Source organism: Hyperolius riggenbachi, chromosome 5, assembly GCF_040937935.1.
Source record: "Hyperolius riggenbachi isolate aHypRig1 chromosome 5, aHypRig1.pri, whole genome shotgun sequence".
Classification (NCBI taxonomy): Eukaryota; Metazoa; Chordata; class Amphibia; order Anura; family Hyperoliidae; genus Hyperolius; species Hyperolius riggenbachi.
In genome coordinates, this window is record NC_090650.1 from 308358997 (window position 1) to 308384646 (window position 25650).

Sequence of the window (25650 nt, forward strand, 5' to 3'; positions counted from 1 at the left end):
ATTGAAGAGACAACTGGTTCTGTAGAGAGAGGTAATGTTAAGTCTCGTACAAACGTATAAGGCATGTCAGTCGGCAGGGACTCTTCACTCAGTCGACATTGCAGGGCTGACACTGTACAGACACATTGCAAGCTCACAGGCTAGGGGCATGTTCTGTTGCAGGGAGGGTGGGTAGAGAGACAATGCCCTCGGGCTGGCACTTGGCTGCATCAATCTGCCAGGCTAATTGCTGGCCGAGGCGGTAGGTCTGTGTGTGCGTGTTTGACTGTACATACCCTTGATTGCGTCATAACACTGCAGCGCATGTATTGTGAAAGAGCCCCTAGCCTGAAATACTGATGATAGAATTGACCCAGCGAGTACAGATGCTGGGGAACACCCTAATTATACCAAACAGGGAAACCTTGCAGGATATTCTCCTCTCCACAGACTTGTCTAACATGAGGGTTCCTTCCTCCAACGTGTTCTGTCAAACCACCAATGAGGGCTTTTCTGTGCATGTCCAGAAAGGTAAAAGCAAGCTCAGTTGTCTTCACAAGGGGGTTAGGCATATACAATCAGATGAGAGTAGGTAAGGCTAGAATATATTCCCTGACCTGCTCACTTGAAAACCATGGAAGGTATTCAGGGTCACAGACTGTTACACTAGACTCAAGAACAGCACTTTCAGGATGTAAAAAGAACAATTACTTTTCAGATTAGGCCATTTGATCTTGGCCTGGCCACAGCTGCACGGTCCTGACTTGTTAACGTTACATGTTCAGGTCTGTCAGGACTATATATTATTTCAGTAGTCTTCTCTGTAAAATCTTCTACCTCACCATATGACGTACATCTCTTCCCTAAAACCTATGCAGTGCAAGTTCATACTGAGATGGAAAAACGTGCTGCATAACAGATGCACAGTAAATGTTACCTGCATTTGTGCTGTATGAGGACGTTATTCGATCGCCCCAGTTTTCACTTGTGTGTCCTGCTTCAGAATCTGCAGGTTTAAAGGCACAGGAAAGAAGGGAGAAAGGAAACAAGTAAAGTAGAGGACAGTTTTATAGCACAGGTATAAAAGAGAAAGCAATGGCTACAATTGGGAGGCAACGTGTGCTTGAAAGGGGTTGGAATCTTATTAATAACTCACATTTCTTCAGCAAGGAAAACAGAAGAGTGTAGTAACCAGTTAGGAAATCAATTAACATTTGAGAGATAGGATGCCACATGCTAGTGGGAAAGGCAGAAAGAGCCATCACTACACTGTATTTTACACTGCAAGGGCTTTTCAGAGATTTTCAGATTGCCTGTGATTATAAATGCACTTTGACTACGTAACCTTATTGGGCTCTGAACCCACTGACACAGTTGTGTCCGCTTTTCAGTTACAAATCAATGTTAGGCCTGGAACCCATTACAAAAAGCTATCGCTAATCGCTAGCGGTTTAAGGCCTGGAACCCACTGAAAACCGCAAACGCAAAACGCAACCGCTAGCGTTTTGTCTGAGCGGTTTGCAAGCGGATTCATGCGCGTTTTTGGTCGTGTTTTGCAACATTGTATTTTTTTCCCCAGCGGGTGCCTAGCGTTTTGCGTTTTGCGTTTTTATCCTGATTGGTCCTGTGAATTATTTTTCATTTTGTTACAGTGTGCTGAACCGCAAAACGCTAGCAAAACCGCTCAGTTTAGGTTTTGCTGAGCGTTTCCGCTAGCGGTTCAATACTTTACATTGAAGCGCTAACGCTCCCAAAATGCTGCATGTCCTGCGTTTGCGTTTCTGAGAAACGCAAACGCTCCTGTGGAAGTTGCCCCATCCATTAACATTAGTCCAGCGTTTTGGCAAACTGCTAGCGTATCGCAGTGCTGCCAAAACGCTGCCAAAAGCGCTCCTGTGGGTTCCAGCCCTTAATGAGCGTTTTGTAATCGATTTCATGAGCATTTTCTGACGATTTCGGTAGCGATTTTAAAAAGTGTAAGTGTTTTGCCAGCGATTGTGTAGCGATTAGCGTTTTTAAATCTGATGAGTCCTTTCAATCAATTTCAATTTTTTTACAGTGTGCAGTAATTTAAAAACGCTAGCAAAATCGCTCTGTGTTTTGACAAGCGTTTACACCAGCGTGTATATACTTTACATTGCAGAAACGCTAAAAATGCTGCATGTCCTGCGTTTGCGATCTTGGTAATTGCTCCAGTGGAATTTGACCCATTCATTAACATTAGCTGAGCGTTTAGGGAAATCGCTAGCGTTTTGAATCGCTCCCTAAACACTAAAAAAAAAAAAAATAAATCACTCTAGTGGGTTCCAGCCCTCACAGATGTTGACAAGCGGACAGAAGTGGACACAACTGTGCCAGAGAGCTCGGGCCCTTAGCGTTTCACACTAGAGCAATTTGTTTTTCTTAAAGGATACTCGAGGTGGGAGAGAGGATTGGAGTTTTACTAGCCTGGGGCCTCTTCCAGCCCCCCCCCCCCCCCCCACACACACACAGTCTGTCAGCTCCCTTTGAGTCCTCCCAATCCCCTTCAGTGTACCTGGGTCCCCTCCAAAAGATCTGCTAGTTGCGGCCTACTGCGCATGTGCCTCCTCAGTTGCACTCCCATTGCCAGGAGCATTCAGCACTTGAAAAGTTCATAGAGACTTGCATGCTCAGAACGCTCCTGGCCCCTGGAGCTCAATCACAGCAGTGCGTGGCCAGGGCCATACATACACACTAGGTGATCTTTCAGTGGGGGCAGGAAGAAGCTCCAGGTAAGTAAAACTCCACATTCTACCCCCCCCATCCCCCCCCCAGGTTTCTTTAAAAATCACAAATGAGCTGCATGTAGTCTTTTTACAGAGACTGCAATTGATTTTGTACAAATGCTGGAAAAGTAAAATCGTTGTGAGAAATTGCTTGCTTAAAAAAAATATAAATACAAATAAAGAAAAAAAAAATTATGCAATCGCTTAGCAATTTAATTTTGCGATTTTCTGAGTGAAAATGCCCTTATGCTTTTCTAGGATAAAGCACGTTTAGCATTTACGGCAACATTAACATCACTTGGTATTTACCATTTCTAAATGTAAAGTGTAGTATCTGCAAACACATTTTACTTCTCTATTCTGTTAGAGGCAGCCAAGAAAATACTTTTCAAACAATACTTTGTGTTCTCTTTGGAGCATGATCAATATTTTAAGTTCCATCTGCTGGTACCAGGTTTGGCAAACCGCAATGCAATTTTCGCTACTGATGTAGTAAACAGGCGTCAAACACTGTGGAAGGTCTCCTGAACTGGCGTGAAGCCCCTCTGTTAACCATGGACTTTGTTTCTACCATACAGAAACAAAACTTTTCTGTTGTAGTATCAACACTTGCCAGAGAAGCCATTTGGCGCATCAACCTTTCTTTTGGAACAATTCAGATGATTGTCGTTAAAGAAAAAAAAATAAATTAAGTTTTTTAGGTTTTTTTTACTGCTAAAACTAATAAAAAAGAAGAACACAAAACACAGAAGAATCACTGCACAACCCCTGTAACTACAGAATGTGGTTAAACAGGTTGATGAGAAGTCTTGGAGTCCATCCTGTAGAAATCCCAACTTCAGGTTGTAAATATTCAGAATGACTTTCCATACAGTGTGGGACACCGTGATAAGAGCAAAAAACAAGAACATTAACCCCCAGATCACCTCTTGACTGTAGGCTTACCGTAAATGTGCACTTATAGCATCACAATTAAAGTTAAATACTACAAGTGCTAATCATTATGTGCATGTTTATTTATGCCAACAGCCCCACATTAAACAGCAGAATGTGTTCTTTGGCCTAGTGCACACCGGAGCGTTTCCGCTGCAGTTTGCGATCTGCTTGCGGGTGCGGATCCGCTAGGGTAATGTATTTCAATGGGCTGGTGCACACCAGAGCGGGAGGCGTTTTGCAGAAACGCATACTCCCGGGCTGCTGCAGATTTTGGATTGCGGATGCGTTTCTGCCTCAATGTTAAGTATAGGAAAAACGCAAACCGCTCTGAAAAACGCCTGTTCAGAGCGGTTTTGCCGGCGTTTTTGTTACAGAAGCTGTTCAGTAACAGCTTTACTGTAACAATATATGAAATCTACTACACCAAAACCGCTACACAAAACCGCAAAACGCTAGCTGAAACGCTACAGAAAAATAAGAAAAAGCGTTTCAAAATCTGCTAGCATTTTGCGGATCTGCTAGCGGGTTTTGGTGTACACCTTACTGTTTTTTTTGAACAGTAGAATTGTGAAACAAGAGGTTTATGAATCTAAAGAAGGGATTATAACTACTGAACGCTAATCCTTCAAGAAAATACTGTTAATGCAAATAAAGAGTATCACCTACAGCACTCAAATCTTCCTTCCACTTTATGTACATGTCACTTATCTGTCTCCCATGTTTACAGCCTTGTTGCAGCTGATTTCAGACAGATTGCAAATACAGAGAGGGGGAAAAAAACATTGCAAAACATTTGATACATAAGGAACAGTAGGATTTGCACTAGTTAAAAGAACAATTTGTTTTGAACCTTGCTCGATAGCCATCCAATTTTTTCCCTTACTCAAGTTCACTGAAATTACCAATCATATATGCATAGCAACATATATAAAAAAAAAAAATATAAGACATAAAACAAGTAGGAGAACAACAAAACAGGAAATATGTCAGGTGTAATATTATTAGAAGTCGGATGACACTCAAATAATAGCTTAAAGGGGTTCTGTTTAGTGTTTTAAAAACGAAAACTGCCACTTACCTGGGGCTTCTATCGGCCCCCTGCAGCCGAAATGTCCTGCGCCGTCCTCTTCCGATGCGCTGGCTCCCGCCGCCGGCACCAGTGTAATTATTTGTCTAACTAGAAAAGAACCCCTTTAAAGTGACTCAGAGCTGATAAAAAGCAATCTTTTTGTACATACCTGGGGCTTCCTCCAGCCCCATCCGCTCTGATGGCTCCCACGCCACCATCCTTCCGCTGTCCGCAGCTTCGGCATCGGGTCCCGTTACTTCCGTCAGTTGGAGCCAGTCTGATGTAAGTGAAGTGCGCTGTTTGCGTATCTCTCCAGCAGCCGCTGGAGCTACTTAAAGCAAACCTCTAATGCTGGGAATACACGTTGAGTTTTTCCCGCAGACAGATGGCTTGATAGATAATTTGACAGGTCCGATCTCATTTTTATAAGTTTTTCTGAATGATTTCTATAGAAGCGAAAATCAATCGAAAACACTCATTGTGTATTCCCAGCATAAAGGGGAAGGGCTCTAGTTAGATATTCATCTCTGTAGCTGGAAACCTCTGGTTAGTCCAGAGGCTTTCCTGGATCCTAGTTGAGCCCACTGTTCCAGCACAGGGTCCTTTCCACATCTAGTAGCCATGCAGGTGTGCATCATGACTGGCATGCACGAGTAAAGTCCATGTGTTCCCAGTAGAATAAATCCACTCTTGTATGGCTTTTTTCCTCCATGCTTGTTCTAATGGACGGACCTTACTTGTGCATACCCAGTCTGGATGCGCTGATCCACAATTGGGAGCCCAGCCACAAGAAAAAAGACCCTTCGCTGGACCTGTGGGATCCAGGAAGCCACTCTTCCACTTCAGATACACAAAGTATTCTTGTGCCACTTATTAGCTTATGAGTGGACATGCATAGGAAATCTGAAAACGTAAGAGCCCAAGCTTTGAAATATGGAGCCTGTGTTCTAATTTATCCTGGACCAATTACCAGGTTGTATGAGATATTTAAATGACCAGTCCACTATTATGAAAAAAAATGTAAAATACATGTGTAGAGATTTATATACATTATGCATTACATCCCAGAGTAAAATTACCTATGAATTCCTTTTTTGCTATGTTGCTGTCACTTACACTAGGCTGTAAAAATCTCACAGGTTTCAGACTAGGCCTTCTCTCATGAGAGATTCTCAGAAATTCCATTATTTTCACCGCTCCCCCCGCATGGCAGCCGCAAAGTCTAAAAGTGGCCACACACAGACTGCCACCCAATGTAGCAAAATTATAGATCCCGCTTTGATCTCATTAAATCTATAGAAAAATCGATGGAACCACAGCATTACACTGTTTGCTGCAGTGCACGGCTAAGGGCCATCAATCTACTGCTGCTCCCAGCTCGCCTCCAAACAACAGATTTTTCATCTGGCTTAATCATTAATTTTAATCAACTCGATCTGCTGGAACTCAAACAGGGAAATCAATACGTATATGATCTGCTTTACTGCCAGAAAAGGGTGCATGTAAGAGATGGGCAGGTCACCATCTTTGTACAGGTCCTTATGGTGTGTTTTTGTAAAGAATATGGGATGAACCAAAAATCCCACGAGGAGATGGACCAGTCCAAAACTTTATAATCTACTCTAAATGACATTGACATAGGAACAAGGTAATTTACAGTGCATTTTACATGCATGCAAATGTGCTTTAAAATGTTATAACTTTTCATGAAATTGGTCCTTTAACCATGGTTCCCATATTTCCTTGTATTTATCTCAATCATTTATATGTGTTTAAACTAGTTTTTGTGCTGGAGGTTTTGTAGTGATCTGGAATCTGTTTAAATGTCCACCAATATAATCATGGATACATTTTAATTCTCTGCAATACAAACCAATACTCCCTACACTGGTTGTCCTGGCCTCACCTATCAGTCGTGCATCTGATGTGATGCTGCAAAACTCCTATTCTCTGGTACAGAAAACAGAGATCAGAATTAAAGTAAATTTAAACTCTTTGTTTATTTCTCCATTCAGCCTGCAGCCAGCTTTGATTTTCCAGATATTTCTTGCAATCATGGCAATAGAACCCTATTTGGTGTACAGAAATGTCTGAGTCTGTCTTATTTGGTTAGGAGGCTAAATGGCTCCCTGAAAGTGAGATTTCGGTTTTACAAACTTTAGACCTAGTTTACGCAGATGGGTGACAGTGGTCGGTTCACCAGCTGTTGGCACCTACCATGTTTGTTAGAGGTACAGTGCTGGCACACAGCCAAACTATTTATATACATCTGTGCAGATGACACCTGCACACCAGACGTTACATTGTTTTGTAACCGTAATTATTAACTGCTTAACTGCTGGATTCCCCTATTCAATGCACAACGCAGCAACCAAGTAGTAGTCTATCCCCAGCTTCACTGTGAAGTTCAACCACCCTTGTGAACTAGGCCTAATTTGTTTCTTTGTAAGCACACCTTTTACAACTGCTCAACAGCTAAAGACATCAACAAAAGCATCTGTGTGATTTTGTGTCAAATACACAGAAAGTAAAACACACATTAGACTTCATGCCTTGATGTGTGGTAAGACATTCGCATTGGGCTTGTGCTTTTTTTTCTTCTAGATACTTTTCAAGGTTTAAGATTAAATGACACAGATAATGTAATTAAACACCGGAATACATTTTAAATGTGCAGAAATCCTGAGGTTTATTCTTAAAATATGTGGGTTTTCTAGCACAACACAGTGACTCAAACAGCATCTTTACCAAAAAGAGCCTTGGTGCCATCATAATTGGGACATACAGTACAAAGGAGGGTAAGTGCCAACAGCGATACATTATTTACATACTTTTACACCCACATAAAACAAGTACGTATAATCAAATCAAACAGTGAGATACACTGCAATGCAGTATTACCGAATTTCACTATCTAGTTGAAAGCAATGTAACAATCAGGCAAGCAAGCAAGCTTTTTCAAAATGTGTGGCTGGGATGCCCAGACCACCTTGCCAGTAACAGCGTCCGTTATGCCCCATGTACACGATACAATTCTTTGTGCGGTCAGATTAAGATTCTATTTACGATCGGATTAAATCCGACATGTCTGATCGGGATTCGATTCAATTTGCCATTGTTTTGCAATGGCAAATCGAATCAAATCCCGATCAAATTTAATCGGATTGTTAACAGAATCGTAATCAAATCGCGCAAAGAATCGTATCGTGCAGATTGGGCTTTATACTGCCTACACATGAGATGACAGTTGTTTTATCTGCTGATTTCTAATCAGATTAGGAGATTATATTGTGCCTGTAAATTCCATGAAGATCCCACCAGCTGTTGAGTGAATTTTCAGTGCTGGGAATACACGGTTTGTTTTTTCTGACGCAGATAGATGGCTCAATTGATCATTTCTGACATTTCCGATCTCCCGTTCAAGTGTTTCGCCGCTCGATTTCTGATAGAAGTGAATGGAAAAAAAGATAAGAAAACCGAGCTGAAGATAAGAGAATCGACTGCAGAATTGAGCAGCAAAAACGATCGAGTGGAGAATTGAGCCGCAGTAACGAATGTGTATTCCAAGCATTAGGGTCCTTTCACACTGCATTCGTTGCATTCTATCGAAATGGACATCACTGCATTGCGCTGCAATTCTATTTCTGCAGTGTTTAAATTTGAAGCAGTGCAGTGGCTTCCAGAGTAACAAACAACAAGCTGTGCTTTTACTGGACAACATGCACGTTTACAGTGGCAATGACACATTTTCATGTGCTGCATACGTTGCAATCTTATCACAACACTTAGGCCTCAATTCACTAAGCTTTATCGAATGTTTGATAATTAATCTCATAAGTAAAATCTAATTTTGAATTCACTAAGGTGTTATAGATTTATCGAATGTTTTATCGATAAAATGTTCAATTAACCTATAACACCTTAGTGAATTCAAAATTAGATGTTACTCATGAGGTTAATTATCAAACATTCAATCAAGTGTTTGATATAACTTAGTGAATTAAGGCCACACACACACACACACACACACACACACACACACACCATGTTCCAGCTGTTTTTGCCCATGGTTATGCATCCCTTCTCCATTAAAAGTATAAAACAAAAAAACAGGCACTACCTTACTGGCTGAGTGTTCCTGTCTGTGGTACATCTGGCAGCCAGAGTGTTGGGAGTGCTACTGAAACTCATGTATGCGTGGCTGCTCTCACATACTTCTATATTTGTAGAAACACTTACTCCATGTGTAATTATGCATGCAAAGTGATGCACAGGGAGCAAGATCTAAAATATATAGAATATATAGTGTGTGTGTAATTTTCAGTTACAACTCCATCATGCTAGTGCATTTAAAGATTATTAGGAGGCATATATGTAGAAAAAAAATGTGCTGTTGTAATTTAGGCACTGGGGATAGTCACTAGTAGATTATTAGTGAATTACCGCTATTCTACTACAGTATAATCTCGTTAAAATAAACTCGGGTATCGTAAACTACCTCTCCAGGTCCTGGCCTTATAAGTCTGTGGGAGCAACGTCTGGTATAGTAGTAACATGGATGTAATAAAACTTCTGTTATAGTAAATATGTTTTTTAGCCCGTACGCAATGCTGGGTCTCTTTATAGTAAACAGTGGGCGGTGCATGCGTCATAAGTCAGTGTGAAACCCATGGGTGGTTGCTCTCTCTTCAGGCTGGTTGCAAGTGAGTTGATGCCTATTAACACTTGTAAGACAAGACAAATGACACCAATGCTGGATAAACCGTACTGTACAAATAAGAAGCCTGGGAAATATGAGGAATAATGTGAGCGTAAACAAAGGAGGATGCACTTCCACTTTGCAATCACCAATGAAAGTATCATCACAGTCCTCCCACTGGATTGCACGTGCTCCCGGGAATCTCTTCTCTTATTAGCGATGACACTCCTGGTAGCGTGTGAAGCGCAGTACAGGCCACTTTCACTTGTAGTGCAGATCAGAGCGGGGCTACTCGCTGCAAAACTAAGGAGAGTGGAGAGGAGAGTGCTAAATCCAGCCAACAGAGGTATCAGAGCCACTAGCATTACACATGCGAGTGGCTTCCAATGATTAGTTGCATTTTGAAGAGAGGCTTCATGATTGGCTCAAGTGTGTGCAGAAAGTTTTGCAGGACACTTGCTGCAAGTCCTATCCACAGAGGTATGGGAGCCACTCACAGGAAGCGAATGGTTGCCTCTATTCAGTGACTGCTGCAATTTTTAAGGAGCCCTGATACTGTACCAATAATTTGTCCAGCCTGGCTATGCAGCCCTACGGTATACTTCACCTTGTAGCCCACCAAACGTGCAAGTGTTTGTACTGTACCTCTGATGGGAGGACAGAGTTGGCCCTTTACAGCAGAGAATGTACCAGGGCATGCTGGGCTATGTCTAGGACAATTTCTGATATAGTAAACTTCTGATATAGTAAACCACTTTTCCTGTTACCTTGGAGGTACTACTAGGCGGCCTAAGCCCATTTGAAAACGGGCTCTAGGTCTGTTACCTCTGCAGCAATACAGTTTGCATGCGCACGCCCGTCTACAGGACATGGTGCATGGCATGCACAGTAGCACAAAAGCACTGACACAGGGACATGGGATGCAGGGACACAGGGAGATTATACAAAGAGATAACGAGATTATACTGTATTCATTAGTGGCTAATTCAGATAATAACATTTCTGTAAAAATGACCGATACTCTACTATCGCTTATTCTACCCCCATCATCATATTAAGGGCCGAGCCACACTGCAGAGTGCTTTGTGATTTGTCCACGCTACGATTTGAAAACCAGACTCCCATTGATTTGCATTAAAATCATGGCAAATATAGATGCCATGACTCCCCCCTCCCCCCAGCAATCTTCAAGTAACCAAGGTTTAATCGTAGTCTGCACACCAGAGAACCAAGATACGGTGGCTGTGCAGTGCCTAGATAAAGGGAACGCTGCAGGCTCTGAAACGGTCATTGAATCTCTGCATAGTCTGTATAGGATAGGTGAATGAGGCCACCACATCTCATCAGTTAGTGTGAGGATCTCTTCTATGATGGTACCTTGTTACCAGATGAGAAGGCTTTCAGAATTATCACATTTTTTAATTGAAATACCCCAAAGCAATAAGACGCTTCATCTACTTGAAGGAAACCTTAACCAAGAGGGATATGGATGTTTCTTTTTAAACAATACCAATTGCTTGGCAGTCCTGCTGATCTCTTTGGCTGCAGTAGAGGCTGAATCACACACCTGAAACAAACCTGCAGCTAATCCAGTCTGAGCACCTGATCTGCATGCTCGTTAAGGGGCTGTGGCTAAAAGTATTATGCTGGGAATATACGTTACGTTTTGTGCGTTCGATTCGGCGCGCAATTTATTAGTCATACATATTTCTGCTCGGTTCTCTTATCTTCCACTCGTTTTTCTTATCTTTTTTCCATTCACTTCTTTGAGAAATCGAGCGGAAAAGAATAGAGCGGAACATCGGACATGTCGGAATTTTATCATCGAAGGCATCTATCGGAACGATTCTTAGCAAAAAACGTATTGTGTATTCCCAGCATTAGACAAGACAAGACAAATAACATTTATATTGCGCTTTTCTCCTTGCGGACTCAAAGCGCCAGAGCAGAGCAGCAGCCACTAGGGCGCGCTCTATTGGCAGTAGCAGTGTAAGGGAGACTTGCCAAAGGTCTCCTACTGAATTAGTGCTGGCTTACTGAACAGGCAGAGCCGAGATTCGAACCCTGGTCTCCTGTGTCAGAGGCAGAGCCCTTAACCATTACACCATCAGCCAACATTAGAGACACAGGATCAGCAGGAGAGTCAGACAACTGGTATTATTTTAAAATGAAAAATCTATATCCTTCTCAGTTTAGATTCCCTTTAAATGAAGTAACTGTCTCTTGGAACCACCACTATATTCTTCACGGACCCCTTATAAACTGGCAATCAGTCTGATCAGTACTTTATAAAATATATTGGTTATCACTTTAGTTCCAAGTTTCAAGTAACGGTAATAGTAAGTTGACAATCTATTTAGCTCATTTCCAAATATTAGAAATAAGGAGAACAGAAAGTGCTGTTATTTCTGCAGAAATGTCATTTTCCAGGTGAACAACCTGTTCTCTTTATAAATAGCCCCTATGTGCTCTGACTAGTTTGGGCAAAAGTACCATCCGGGTCAGTTAAAAAAAGAAGAAATTGTGGTAATACTGTGGTATTTCTCTTTCCAGCCTTGTCAGATGCTGCACAGCCACGTACATGCAGTTGCTAAAAATACATGCTGCTGACTTAGTTTATGGCTTCAAATACAAAGCTGGAAATGCTCTCTATTTGCTGCACATCTATAGACCTGCTAACAGAAGCCTAGCAAATTATACTGTATATCAAATATTATTAGTGTTTTAGTTGGTAATATAAATATATAAAGTACGTTTTCATAAATTCTGTTGAAAAGAGACAAAACAAACAGCAGCATGGTTTCCTCCCTTCAGGATCCAGCACCAGCGAGTACTACATCAGGGAGTCAGAGTGTTTTGACTTTTCTCTATTTCGGTAAACAAATTATCATGCATCAGATGTACACAAACTTGAAAGCAAGCGTTTAATAAAAGTCTATATACGCTTCATATGTATGAAAACATGATCTCTCAGAAAGCCAGCAATATCAATGCTGCACTCTCTCTATTACTTCATATTGTGTATAAATAAATGCATAAAATGGGTTAAACACTCTGCACCTGATAAAAACCACATCTCAACTCTAGTGCTTCCTACATCGGTTAGTTTATAACTTCGGTCTGTAGTCATTACAGTACAGATGAATGCAGTGGCTGCAACCCCTACAGCTAATAACAAAATGTTATATCAGTAGGATATGAAGTTTCTGTTGGTCTCCACACCTGCACATCACAGGAATTAAGCCCTACTCCCTTTATAGACAACTGGCAAGGGCTAATTTTAGGGAGATGCACAGATGTTACTGGTTTAGGTCACTTATGGCTTTCAACAGACCTTAAATATCAGGAAGAACGCCTCAAGTGCAACAATGCACATAAAATATTTAACATCTGTTTTAAAGTGTTATGGCGTGACCTACATTTATCAAAACACCATCGCTTAACCTTGTACCTTGTGAGTAAACTGATGGGTGCTTCTCCCTTTGGCTAGCCTGTCTCGTGAGGTAAAAGCCTCAGGTTACAGCTATACATTCTTACAGTTCACTACTGCTGGAAAACCCTACAGACTGCCATTAAAGCCAATAAACTTTTTCCAATCATAACGCTGGGTTGTAAATAAAATCTCCTCATCAGCTAACTGCTATAATCAGTTAAGAATCTAAATTCTTTCAAATCCTGTTACAAGAGCACAGCTAATGAATCACAGCCACAAGCAATTCTATCAAGAATTGTTCCTCCACAACCATGACCCATCTGCTTCTATATTACACATATTAAGTTCTCCCATTGTACTTGCACTCTGTTTACGGTCAAAGGACTCAGCACCTGCATGTGCGAGTGGAAAATATACTAGGAACAAACAGCAGTTCATTCTGTGCTAGGTGAACTCTCTTGTTGGTGCTATGGAAATAATGACACTACGCTTCATTTTGTTTTGCATAACAATGACAATACAACAAGCTGTGAAAATCAAAAGACAGACGCTATGAGACGTAACTGCAGCGTGATTATCTGAGGACATATCGTTCTATTCAAAAAACAACAGAAGACCACAGAAATCTGAAATCACAGTAAAGAGATGACCACTAGTGCTAGACATGAAAAGGAACAGTGCCTCACCAGTGCTTGAAATAAACCAGAACAGCGCCTCAGACAAAGACGCATACAGAATGTATGTAACAAGGTAACAAATCAGTAAAAACTGTCAGGGCTGTGGAGTTGGTACAAAAATCTTCTGACTCCAACTCTGACTCCTTGGTTTATGAAACCACGACTCCAACTCCGACTCCAGGTACTCAAAATGGCTCAGACTCCGACTCCTTAGTCTAGTACTTAACAGGGCTGTGGATTTTGTACAAAAATCATCTGACTCAGACTCCTCAGTTTACGAAACCACGACTCCGACTCCAACGCCGACTCCCCAAAATTTCCCCGACTCCGACTCCAAAGCCCTGAAAACTGTTGCAGAACGATATGATTCGATAGAATGAGTGCCTTCAAGCACCAATACATGCACTTAAATATAAGAAACTGCCTGCCTGTTTCAGAGTCTCCACTTTAGATACATCAGCGCTGCGTAATATGTTGGCGCTTTATAAATACAATAAATAAATCAGAGTAATTGTAAGATCTTATTTGTATTACCTGTATCAGAGTCTCTCTCTTCTTCTCTGGGAGGGCTAATCGTAAAAGGTAGTTTTCGTTTCATGGAAGCTTTCTCTTTTGTGTCTTTTCCAGGTTCACTCCTGTCCAGTTTAGGAGTTCGAGTGTATGATGTGATCTTCTCCTTATTCTGAAAGAAAAAACAGGATGCCATATAAATGTAAACACCAACATTTTACTAAATGTGCTAAATAGAGCATTCAAAGTAAAAGGTGACATATTATGGAGCACAAGGTCATACTTTAAGAACAGGCTTCAGGTCTGATTAATGCAAATTTTAGGCCTGGCGTAACGCCAGGCGTATCATTGGACGCATTCTCGAAGGTACAGGATGCTATTGCAGGCGTCAAGACGTATCTTTGTACGCGTTGCACATGCAAGGTGTACAAAGATAAGTGTGGACGCCTGCAATAGCATCCTGTATCTTTGGGAAGGCGTGCAATGATACGTGTGGCGGCCCACCGCCTCGGTGGAGTCGGCAAAAACGAAACTAGCTGGCGGCGGGGGACCAGAGGATTCAGGAGTGACTTTGAGGGCACAGGATGGCTGCAGGGGGCTGGTAGAAGCCCCAGGTAAATGAACCTTTTTTTTTTAATTCGAATTAAGGTTCCCTTTAAATGTTACTATTTCTTTTTTAAACCAAACTCCAGGTAAATACATTTTATATTATTTTGGACAATATGAAAAGGGATTTGAGCTTTAAATGATGTCTGTGTTATGATGAAAAGTGTACCTCTCACTTGCTGTCCTGAAGGAAGTAGGTAAATGATTCCAATAGGGACAGCATAAAACACATACTGTATTTTTAGTGGGCGAAAGAGTTTTTATTACTATCCCTCACTTACTGACCCCAGGACCATAGTTTGTATTTAAGTCACAGGGCAAATATGGATCCCAGGGGCAGGAAAAAAAAAGGAATATTCCCACTAGGATAAAGACTCCAGGAAAAACAATTCTAACTTTATTCTACGTTATTCAGAATTTGAATATTGGCTTATCATTCATTTTGATTCATGACCCTGTCCCACAAGCAGAGATGTCCAGTGAGATGCTAATAAAATCAGCTTGCATACATATTTAAAGGGAGCCTGAAGAGGGATATGGTGGATGACATATTTATTTCCTGTTGCCTGGCAACCCTGCCATCTATATAGCTGCAGCAGCATCTGAATCACACACATGAAACAAGCATGCAGCTAATTGGGTCAGATCATCTGCATGCTTGTTTAGGGTCTAGGGCTAAAAAGTATTAGAGGCAGAGGATCAGCAGCACAGCCAGGCAAGTAGCATTGTTTAAAAGGAAATAAATATGTCAGCTTCCATATTCCACTCACTTTAGATGTGTTTCAATGCAAACCGAAAGCAGCTTAAAATTGGGCCAATCAAAATCAGCAGTAAATCCGATTGGCCAAAATTCAAGCTGCACCAAAGTAGCATGCCAGCCAGAATTATCAGCATCCAACAACCACTCACAAGCTGAATAAGGTGGAAGCCTCTGCTCACATGGTACAATATAGCAGAAAGCAGATCATGCCGAAAGATCATAGGTTAACTACTGAGTTAATTTCCAAATGCTCAATATGCTTTTCAATTCACTAAGTTTTTGGCATGCAGGGCAGCGCTGAAGAGAAGTGAACTAGAGAAGCATCTAAAGTATTTCTTTCCAATCTATCATCCAACAAAAAGAATTTGGAACTCCACAGCCACAAATCATAGCTTCAGCTTTTTTTTTCCATTAAACCATTTTCACTTAAAAAAAACAAAAACCTTAGCTTCTTTCATCTCGTCTTAAAGTAAACCTATCAGAAGATATATTTTTTTCTCCACTTGTCTTCAAGTTAACCAGCCTAATTAAAAAAAAAATATCAAACACAAAGTATTGTGAGAATCCAAACACCTTGTAGTTCAAACAGCCACAAGAATCCAAAAGAATCTGTAGAGCTGGGGAGCCTTTAAACTTCCAGATACAAGCGGGAACTGCTTTTCTTAAAGTGAACCTCTACCAAGTAAAATTATTTAAAATAAACACATGATTTACATACTTCCCTCCTTATCAGTGACTCTTAGAAGCTCACCATTTTCTTCTAATAATGATTCCTTATAGTTCTGACAAGATTTTGTGAGAACTGAAATATATCAGTTGCGGCCAGTTATATATCAGTTGCTGTCAGTTATAACTGAAAGGAAAACTGATGAGCAAGGTAATGTACGTGTTTTCCTATGGCTAAGGACCCTTTTCCATTGTCATAGTGATGCGAATGCGGCTACCTCGCCGCATTCCATCACTTCCGTTGCCGTTCGCGTCACTTCCGCATCGGGAGATGTGGAAGTGTATAGAGGGGACAGCGGGCTGATCCGGCTGTGCAAGAATCTGCAGCATGCTGCCGTTTCTGGGATCACTCCGCACGCAATGGAAACTGTTCCATTGTAGTGCACTGGTTTCAGGACACCGCACCACATGTAATGGAAACGAGCCCTAAAGTGGTCAATATTACAGTTTCACAGTGTGCTGACCCAGAAGCTGTTACAGGGTCATTGCCATTTTTAAAATGGAGGATGGAGAATTCCATTCATTACAGTGGACAAACAGTATGCAGGAGAGGATTTTTGTACCGACTCCGCAGCCCTGTCCATACCACAGGTCATTTTCCCTTAAAAACCTGAGGAATTTTCACATTTCCCACTCCTCCCATTTTTTCTCCAATAATTTTACCACTATTTATCAAACCAAAATGATCGGTATCTTATTTTTCTCAGGACAAACTAGGCTTTCGTTGTGTGGTACTTTTTGCAAAGAATTATTTTATTTTGTGTGCTTTTTTTTAAAAGGAAATAAAAATTGAAAAAAAAAAAGAAAATCATTTTTCAGTTTTCAGCTAATATAGTTTAAAATAAAAGTTCTACTGTAGACAAAACCCACATTTTATTTACCCATATGTCCAATTTATTACAACATTTAAATAATACCCCTAGGACAATGTATAGTGACAAAATTTTATTTGGCAATAATTTTTTTTTTGTTTTCTCATTACACTCTTTCAATAATTATAAGCCTTTATTTGCAAAAGTAAATGTAATATACCATTATGATATACATGTTAAAAATACCAAACATATAATAATTTCCAAGGTAACTATGTATCCTTTTTTTTTTTTTAAATGCCATTACTTTGGCTTTTTTTTTTAAAGGACTATGTGGACAGCATAATGCAGCCCCGCAGTTCCATCTGCCTGTAGTAAAGAGGAGTAAGCAATATGCCATAAGTTCTCAAAGTGGAGAAGCACACCAATGATTTCATAATGTAGGGAATTTTGGGCTTTCACATTTCATGAATACATATTGTAATAAAATGCATATATACCTTTTAAACAACTTCTCGATCTTTACTATGCATATCTACACCACTGTATCACTTGCGGATGAGGGGTGTAGATATGGGTGTTGCTTACTTACCGCCGCCGTTCAAAGTCCTCGTTCGTCTTGCCATTGCAATCCTCTACTTCCCTGATTGGGGTATGGGAAACAGCTGTTTCCAAATCCAATCACTGTGCATGTAATGAATCAGAGGCTGCGGCAGCTAGATGCAGCCTCTCATTCAAAAAACCCCATGTAAACACTTGCGTCAGTGTTCTATTTATAGAACACGGAAAATAGTGTAGCACATCTTGTGATCAAAAAGTAAAAATACACCCAAATGCACATAGAAAATGTAAATATATTTTGTATTATTTTTTAACCTCTTCCATCCCTGCTTCATAGGTACCAAAATAAAACACTTAAAAATATAAAACAAAAATTACATCATTTAAAAAAAAAGAAAAAACCCTACATAAATAATTACCTTAGGGACATTTTTTTTAATATGTATGCCATGATGGTATATTACTGTTAATTTTGCAAATAAAGTTTTGTAATTAGTGATAGAATATTAAAAATCACTAAACGTAAAAAAATACACCTTTATTTCCAGATAAAATATTATCACCATACATTGTACTAGGGACACAATTTAAACATTGTAATAAACGGGACAATTGGACAAAAAAAAACCGTGTGGGTTTTATGTATCGAAGCACATTTTATTTTAAGGCCTCTTTCACAGTGGGATGTGCAACACACAACGCAGCAGATTTATTGCTAAACGCACAGCATGCAGCACTTTCTAAATATTGCTACACGTTACACACAACGCAACATGTGCACTGTGAATGTTGCACAGACTTAATATTGCTGTGCGTTAGTCCCCGTTAAAACATTTTCTAACTAACTGTGAAAGAGGCCTAAAACTAGAAAGGCTAAAATCTGAGACTTATTATTGCCTTTAAAATGCATATAAAATAAAATAATTCTTAGCAAAAAGTACCACCAAAAGAATGCCTAATTTGTGGCAAAATAAAAATATAAAGATCATTTCAGTGTGATAAGTAACAATAAAGTTATCGGTGAATGAATGGGATGAGCGCTGCAATGTGAAAATTATTTTGGTTCTTAAGGGGAAAAAAAAAACTGTGATCCTGAAGTGGTTAAATATAATTTTGATCAGTATTAAAAAAAATGGCCTTGAACTTGGGGGTTTCAGTAGAAGGTGATAATTGGGAAAAATGTTACACCAAATGTGAAATTGTAGCCAAACATAATGGTTTGGTATTAAGACCAATTATCTATATTCTCTAAGCTTTCTCCTAACCAGTAGTTTGAAAAAAAAATTGCGAAAATTTGTATTGGTTATCGGAGAGCTATGGTTTAAGCCAAGAACATGCAAAAAGTGCACTTTACATTCCCAAGTTACTTATTCATATAACATGATCCAGCAGTCTTATTCTTTTCATTATGTATTTCTTTGCTTTCATACAACTGGGTTAATACAATAGGCATGTTGAATTGAAGAGGTGACCTGTACAGCTAAATGAATCAGAACAATAAGGGCTTATGTGTTTAACACTAGAGCAATTTCTTCAAGAAACCCACCAGCTGTTTTCCATGCATTCCAGTGAACACAGGAAGACATCCGGAACATCTAGAGCCAGCTGCCTGAGACATGGAAAAATAGGATATATTTTGCAAAAACAACCTATTTAAGGGAAAAGCAAATGAAAACATCTGGTGCCCTGAATTTGTCTTATTGTAAAAAAGCAGCTTCTCTTACCTTTCTTCCCGTTTGTTTCTCTACCATGATGTTGCAGTCGCTGTCAGAATTCTCACTTGGGATTACTTTCGTGGACAATGATTTGGGCATCTTATTGGTATTCTGTTTCAAGTCCAAATCTGCTTGATCATTATGTGCCTGCCAAGAAACACGCAGTCAGTAGAGACCAGGTGAAGTAGTCACACAATTATTATGCTGCAGACACTAGTTTCTATTTATACATTATTTACATTATGCGCACTTTGAAATTAGACACAGTAATGCAGTTAAACAGTTTTGTAAAACACTGGTATACAAGTTAATGTAGCAGTTAAAAGCAGTAACTACCTATTAAAGCGCCAGAAGTACAGTAATACTAAACATTACAGGGTTTTGAATGTTATAAAACTGCATCCATTGCAATACAGAACTCAATGAAAATGACATTTAAAAATGGGTGATCACATGATGTGTTTATTTATAAATAAACCCTCCTACAGTCGTCTCGCCTTTTTATCTGGTCTTCCAGTTTCTGGATTTCGCCCCGATCACAAGGAGATAGGAGTACACCCTTTTTTGTCCACATTTACATTTGACTAAAGCCTGAGACAAACTTTCAATTATGATTAGCCAATCACTGACCAATGTTTCCACCTCCATGTAGTATGAGAGTTTTCCTACACAATCTGCTCGTAGTATTCAATATTAGCTGACCCTCATACCACACACATCCAATTTTGGCCAGTTCAAAGTATGTTGGCCCTCATTCTACATGGAGGTCGTGAAATTGGTCAGAGATTGTCCAATCAAAATGGGATGTGTGTATGCAACTTAAGCCTCTTTTTTTTTTTTTACCCCTTATCTGGTTTACTGAATATAGTTTTTATAATTACTGCTCACTATTAAGTCCCATAAAATGTTCTTCAACCTTTAACACGTATGAACATGTATGCACATAACTTACTCCTTTACAATTGCCAACCTAACCCTCTTCCCTCTCTAAGCCATCATGAAAGTAGTAATATCCGACAGTTTCACACACCCTCCCTCACCTACAGTATCCGCTTTTCCCCACCTCATAGATTGTGTTGTGTTTTTTTTGTGAATATCTTTGACTTGCACTCATATCCACACCTCTTACCAGTTGGGTGGCAAGGTGGCGTAATGGATAGCACTCTTAGGCCCCGTTTACACTTAATCAGTTGGTACGTGTTTTTTCTTCTTCTCCATAGCAGTGTATTGTGAAAAAGATTTCAGTTAAAATGCGTTAAGTGTGAAAGGTGCCATTGGAAAACATGGGCATTACTTTGAAAATCAGTTGTCCTTTCAGTTATAACTGAGCAACTGATTAAGGGCTGGTTCACACGGGCGTCTGCTGAGCTTTTGCTTGGCGTCGTGTTCAAACACCAACACTTAAAGGCTAGCTTTTGAAGGCGTTTGGGAAGCGTTCAAGGCTAGCAGTTCTGGTCTCTGCTATTGTTTCCTGGCGTTTACCGCCTCTGAAAGCAGCATGTTGCTTTCGAGACTATACGCAACGCCAGGATCTACTGCCAGGCTTTCATGAAAGCCTGCAAAAGCCAGCTAAACGCTCCCATTCACTTGCATGGGATGGCGGTAGATCCCAAAAAACGCTGCGTCTGAAATGCTGCGTTAAACGCCACAAAAACGCCCGTCTGAACCAGCCCTAAGTGTAAACGGGGCCTTACCTTGCAGGACTAGAGTCCTAGGTTTGAAAGAGGAACACACTTGCAGGGCCACATTTCCCTAGGATTATGGTCTCAGTCAGCAGTGCGTTCATTTTTGCAATTGCGTTTCCTGCAAACATTTTGCTGCGTCTTTTTGTTTATTATGGCATATACAGTAACTGAAAATGCGCGCGTCGTGCTGGAATAAGTATAAAGTGGTGCAATTTTAAAATACCCAGAAAAACGTGAACAAACTCATGACATGCGTTTCCCGAGTGAGGTTATTGACTTCAATAGCCTGTGCAACCATGCAAAATGCACACAATCGCAGCTAGTATGTTCCCTGCCTGAATCTTGGGCATCTGCATGGAGTCTGTATGTTCTCCCAGCATTTCCATGGACCTTCTCTGGGTACAGCACACAAATTGTTCTCGAACCGCTGTTAACTTATTACATTTTGTTTTATAAATTAGGTAAGAGAAGTCTGGGCAAGTAAAGGTATCAAGGACGAGTATTAGGGGAGGGGCAATTTATAGAAACTTCCCAAATGTGACAATACTTGTCCTGGCAACTGTGCAAAAGTGCAAATGCAGCCTTTAGATGTGTAATAAGGCATCTGCCTCCGATAATTCTTTAGCAATGGTTGGATGGAGGTTGCATAATGTGCATTAGACCTTTTATTAGTGAAGTCCACATGAGTATAACAGTCAGGGCTTGAGCACAACGTCTTATTGCTCTGCAATCCAGATCGCCATACTTTGTACAGAAATGCATGGCATCTGCATTGCAATGTTAAACCAATCAACTACCGGTATACTCCGTGTTCTCCCCAGGCTCTTTTAGTCGGGTGTTGCACCTGGCTAGTTTTGTTGAGCACCTGGCTGTTATCAGCTCACCTTCTCCTATGCTATAAGCGGAGTTGCGCACAGAGGCACCGGCCCTGCATATTGCCCCACCTGGCTACTTTTTCATGCCACTCGGCTACTATTTCATGCCACCCGACTGGAAAAAAATTTATGGGGAAAACACTGTAAACTGAATGGTAAGCTCTGCATTGCACACAGAATGCCAGGGGCGCCACCAGGCACCAAGCAGGCCAAGCTGCTGCTTGGGGCCTCATGTTTTTAGGGGCCTCGGAGGCTCCGTGAAGTCGTCGTAACGTCACACTGTCACCGGCTGCTTTTGGGACTCGGGGCGGGCAGATGCCGGCGAGGGGAAGGCTCTGTCCCTGCCCACCCACCAATAGAGCGGCCAAGCTTTAGTTCCACCCCCGCCACCTGCTCTGCCCACCCTCCCCGAAGCCGGGTATATGCGCCGCATACCTCCGGTTCTGCGTTCCACATGGACTGCAGGAACCGGAAGCAAGAATGGCGCAAGACTCCCGGCAAAGAGACCACTCTCCTCGCCCGCCTGTCTGCTTTTACCCCCGCTCCCTTCCTGCCAGGCTACTATGCCCAACTACTTATGCCTAAGCTACCTATGGGGGCACCTAACTACGGGGGCACCTACCTATGCTATGCCTAGCTGCCTATACTGGGACACCTATTTATGCCTAGCTACCTATGGGGGCACCTACCTATTACCCTCCTCCACACCCCATTAGTATCACCCTCTCCCCACCCAGTGTTATCCTCCTCCCCACCTAGTGTCATCCTCATCATCTTCCAGTCAATGTCACCCTCCTTCCGCCCAGTGTCACCCTCTCAGCCGCATCCAGTGTCACGCTTCCACCCTACTCAGCAGCTTCATCCCGCCAGCACCCAGTGGGCCGGAACATTTAATTAAATTAGGTCTAAGGTAACATTTGCTGCATTTTTATATGTGTATTTTTCATGTGTCCGGAATAATCCTTACTGATGGTTCTTGCATTTGATGTGTCAGAGGTAACGGTTGCTGCATTTATTAATTAATGGTCATAGTTGGCTACATTTGCTGCTTTGGGGTCATTGTTGCAGCATTTGACATTCTGTTGTCGTCTTATGATTATTAAATGGTTTTCTAATAAATACCATCAGTTTCTGCTGATTTATCATCTGCACATCCATGATGCAAATCTTCTGTCTCATCACATCATGCCAGAAACACTGCTTCCTTGTTTGTGGAATGATGTCTAATTACCCTTAGGCTCCCTGCACACAGCATGGATTCCGATTTTTAAATATTTTTTTTACACGCGATTCCGATTTTTAAATGTTACTGCATGCTGCGTTTTTTTCTGCATTTTTCTGTTGATAGCATTCAGGGAAAATTGGAACAGCAACTCGGATTTGCAGTGTGCAGGGAGCCTTCGAGTCACTTTGCCTAACTGTTGTGGGAGGAAACTCTGACCTGCCGCCTCACTGTTATGCGGTACATTACAGTTAGCCTCGCCCACATGACGTCATGACCACGCCCATTTTCCGCATGCCGCACTGACGTAACTTAGCACCTATGTACTGGGTTGGCTGGCTGTGATCAGGCCTGCGGCCTGCATGTACTGGGCTGGTGGCTGTGTTAAGCTCTGGGGCTGGGCTGGCTGTGATCAGGCTTGGGGCTGGTGTACCGGGATGGCTGTGTGCTCTGTAACGCATGCTTGGCTGTGTTCTCCTGCATATTGCAGCGTTCTGTGCTAGTGCATTACTACCGCCGTGACCTCTTGTGCTGCACTTTACAAAGTATGTAGCCATGTCACTGACTGCCCTCAGAGGAGTTCACCATCTAATCCCTATCATAGTCTAATGTCCTGCTTAGTTATGTTTTTTTTTCTCATTTTGGGGAGGGGGGGGGGTGTAAAGTCTACCTCTTTCTACATTGAATTGGTTTTTTGTTCATATTGACATGTAAATATCATGCAGTTGGCTCCACCCCATGCCATGGCCACATCCTGGCTCCACCCACATGCCATGGCCGTGCCCACTTTCCACGCAATCACACCCATTTTTTGGCGCGGCGTGCTTCTAGGGCCACAGCCTACAGTCTGCTTGGGGCCACAAAAACCTTAGCTGCACCCCTGCATAATGCATGCAGCAGTGCATTACTGGAACTTGCAGCGCTTAAAGAGGAGCTGTTAGGTATAAGGTCTCAGAGAAAATAAACACATATATCAGTAGCTAAATATAGGCTGTACTTACATTACATATGCATTTCACTGTCCACGTTTGTACTTCACAGAATTTTTATATAGTATATGCAGAGATTGATGCTCCTGACAGCTATGGCAGGTTCCAGGTTTTTCTGTCTTCTATGAAGCCAATTGTGTCGTCATGTCCTGCCTGCTTCCTGATCACAGAAAAGCTCGTACTGAATAACACAGTGTGCAGTGAATATTAATTAGCCATGTGGCTAGGAACAATAGCTGACTCCTGCAGTGTACTCTGCCCGGAGATTTATCAGTGCTACGCGCTGGACTGATTACAAGCTGCTGTAACGTCTCATTAGCAGCCGAGGGGAGGGCCCCAGAATGCTTTGCAGTATAGTATGCGGCTTGCGTCCTGCTTAGGTCTAACAGCCTTGCTGATAAGCACACATCAAAGGTAAGAGAGATTTTTATCTTCACTAATGCCTTTTTGGCTTCCTTCTAAACTGTTTAACACAGGAGAATAGAGGTTTAAATTAGCTTCTGCAGCCTGACAGTTACTCTTTAAAGAGGAACTCCAGTGAAAATAATGTGATAAAAAAAGTGCTTCATTTTTACAATAATTTTGGATAAATTATTTAGTCAGTGTTTGCCCGTTGTAAAATATTTTAAATCCCTGATTTATATTCTGACATTTACTACATGGTGGCATTTTTACTACTGGCAAGTGATGTAGCTGCTGCTTGTTGTTTTGGCAGTTGGAAACAGCTGTAAACAGCTATTTCCCACAATGTAACAGGGTTCACAGACAGGAAACTTCCAGAAGTACCTTGGTACTTAGAGCTTCATGTGGGAGGGGTTTCACCACAATATCAGTCATACAGCGCCCCCTGATGGTCAGTTTGTGAAAAGGAATAGATTACTCATGTAAAAGGGGGTATCAGCTACTGATTGGGATAAAGATCAATTCTTGGTCGGAGTTTCTCTTTAAATATGCCCATCAGCCACTGCAGTGTTCTCCCCAGAGCCTATTACCCGGGCGGAGCGCCCACCTGGGTCTCTGTTCCCGCCCGGCTGATTTGATTAGCCTCCGAGTCTAAAGCAGAGACACTTTCCTCTGCTCGTAGTTTTAATTCAGGCAGCGCTGAGTGCAGAGACACATCTCCGCCCTCCTCCTCAGCTTCTCCTTCCTATCCGCAGCGAGGGGCGGGGGAAGCTCCTAGCACAGATGAGTCAGACCTCGGGAACTTTGCTGGAGCCGACCATAGAATAGAGTGTACGGCTCTATTGCTATTCCTTTTGGTGGTCACCCGATCTTTCCCAGCAGTGGACACAGAAGCTCTCCTCCTCCTCTATCTGTGCAGCAGATACAAAGCCCCTTCCCAGCTCCTTCCATTCACAGGAATGTCGGAATACTCAGATAAGTGTGGCTCATTAACATATCACCACGCTGGTCATTCAGTGTGAAGAGAGATCTGAGTGGTTTACAGGGCTGTAATATGAACCTAGTGCAGCATTCACTCTGTCCCCTGTGTCCTTGCACTTCATGCCAGACTGACATCTTTTGTGTCAGTGATTGTAAAATCACTGTGATATCCAGTTTTTAGTATGGGCAAATATGAATGGCAAAAAGTTCAGTTCAGCCTGTCTTATCTCAGCAGTTACAGTAGTTTAGGTGGAAAAAAAGCCATA

The 25650-nt window shown here is 41.5% G+C and overlaps 1 protein-coding gene across 7 annotated transcripts in view; it reads right to left on the reverse strand.

Annotated features, from left to right (window-relative positions):
- ANKRD12 (ankyrin repeat domain 12) overlaps positions 1–25650 on the reverse strand; it is a 234739-nt gene that overhangs the window by 102009 nt on the left and 107080 nt on the right. For 3 of the 7 annotated variants that reach the window (XM_068237176.1, XM_068237179.1, XM_068237175.1), the window contains exons 2-4: positions 19240–19377; positions 14075–14222; positions 917–985 (exon numbers count right to left, since the gene is read on the reverse strand). In XM_068237176.1, the coding sequence (XP_068093277.1) occupies positions 917–985; positions 14075–14222; positions 19240–19329 (307 nt within the window). In that variant the 5' untranslated portion in view covers positions 19330–19377. Of the gene's footprint in view, positions 1–916; positions 986–14074; positions 14223–19239; positions 19378–19469; positions 19492–20359; positions 20382–25650 lie in introns of those variants that run through there. The other 4 variants (XM_068237181.1, XM_068237180.1, XM_068237178.1 and 1 more) reach the window with 3 other exon arrangements.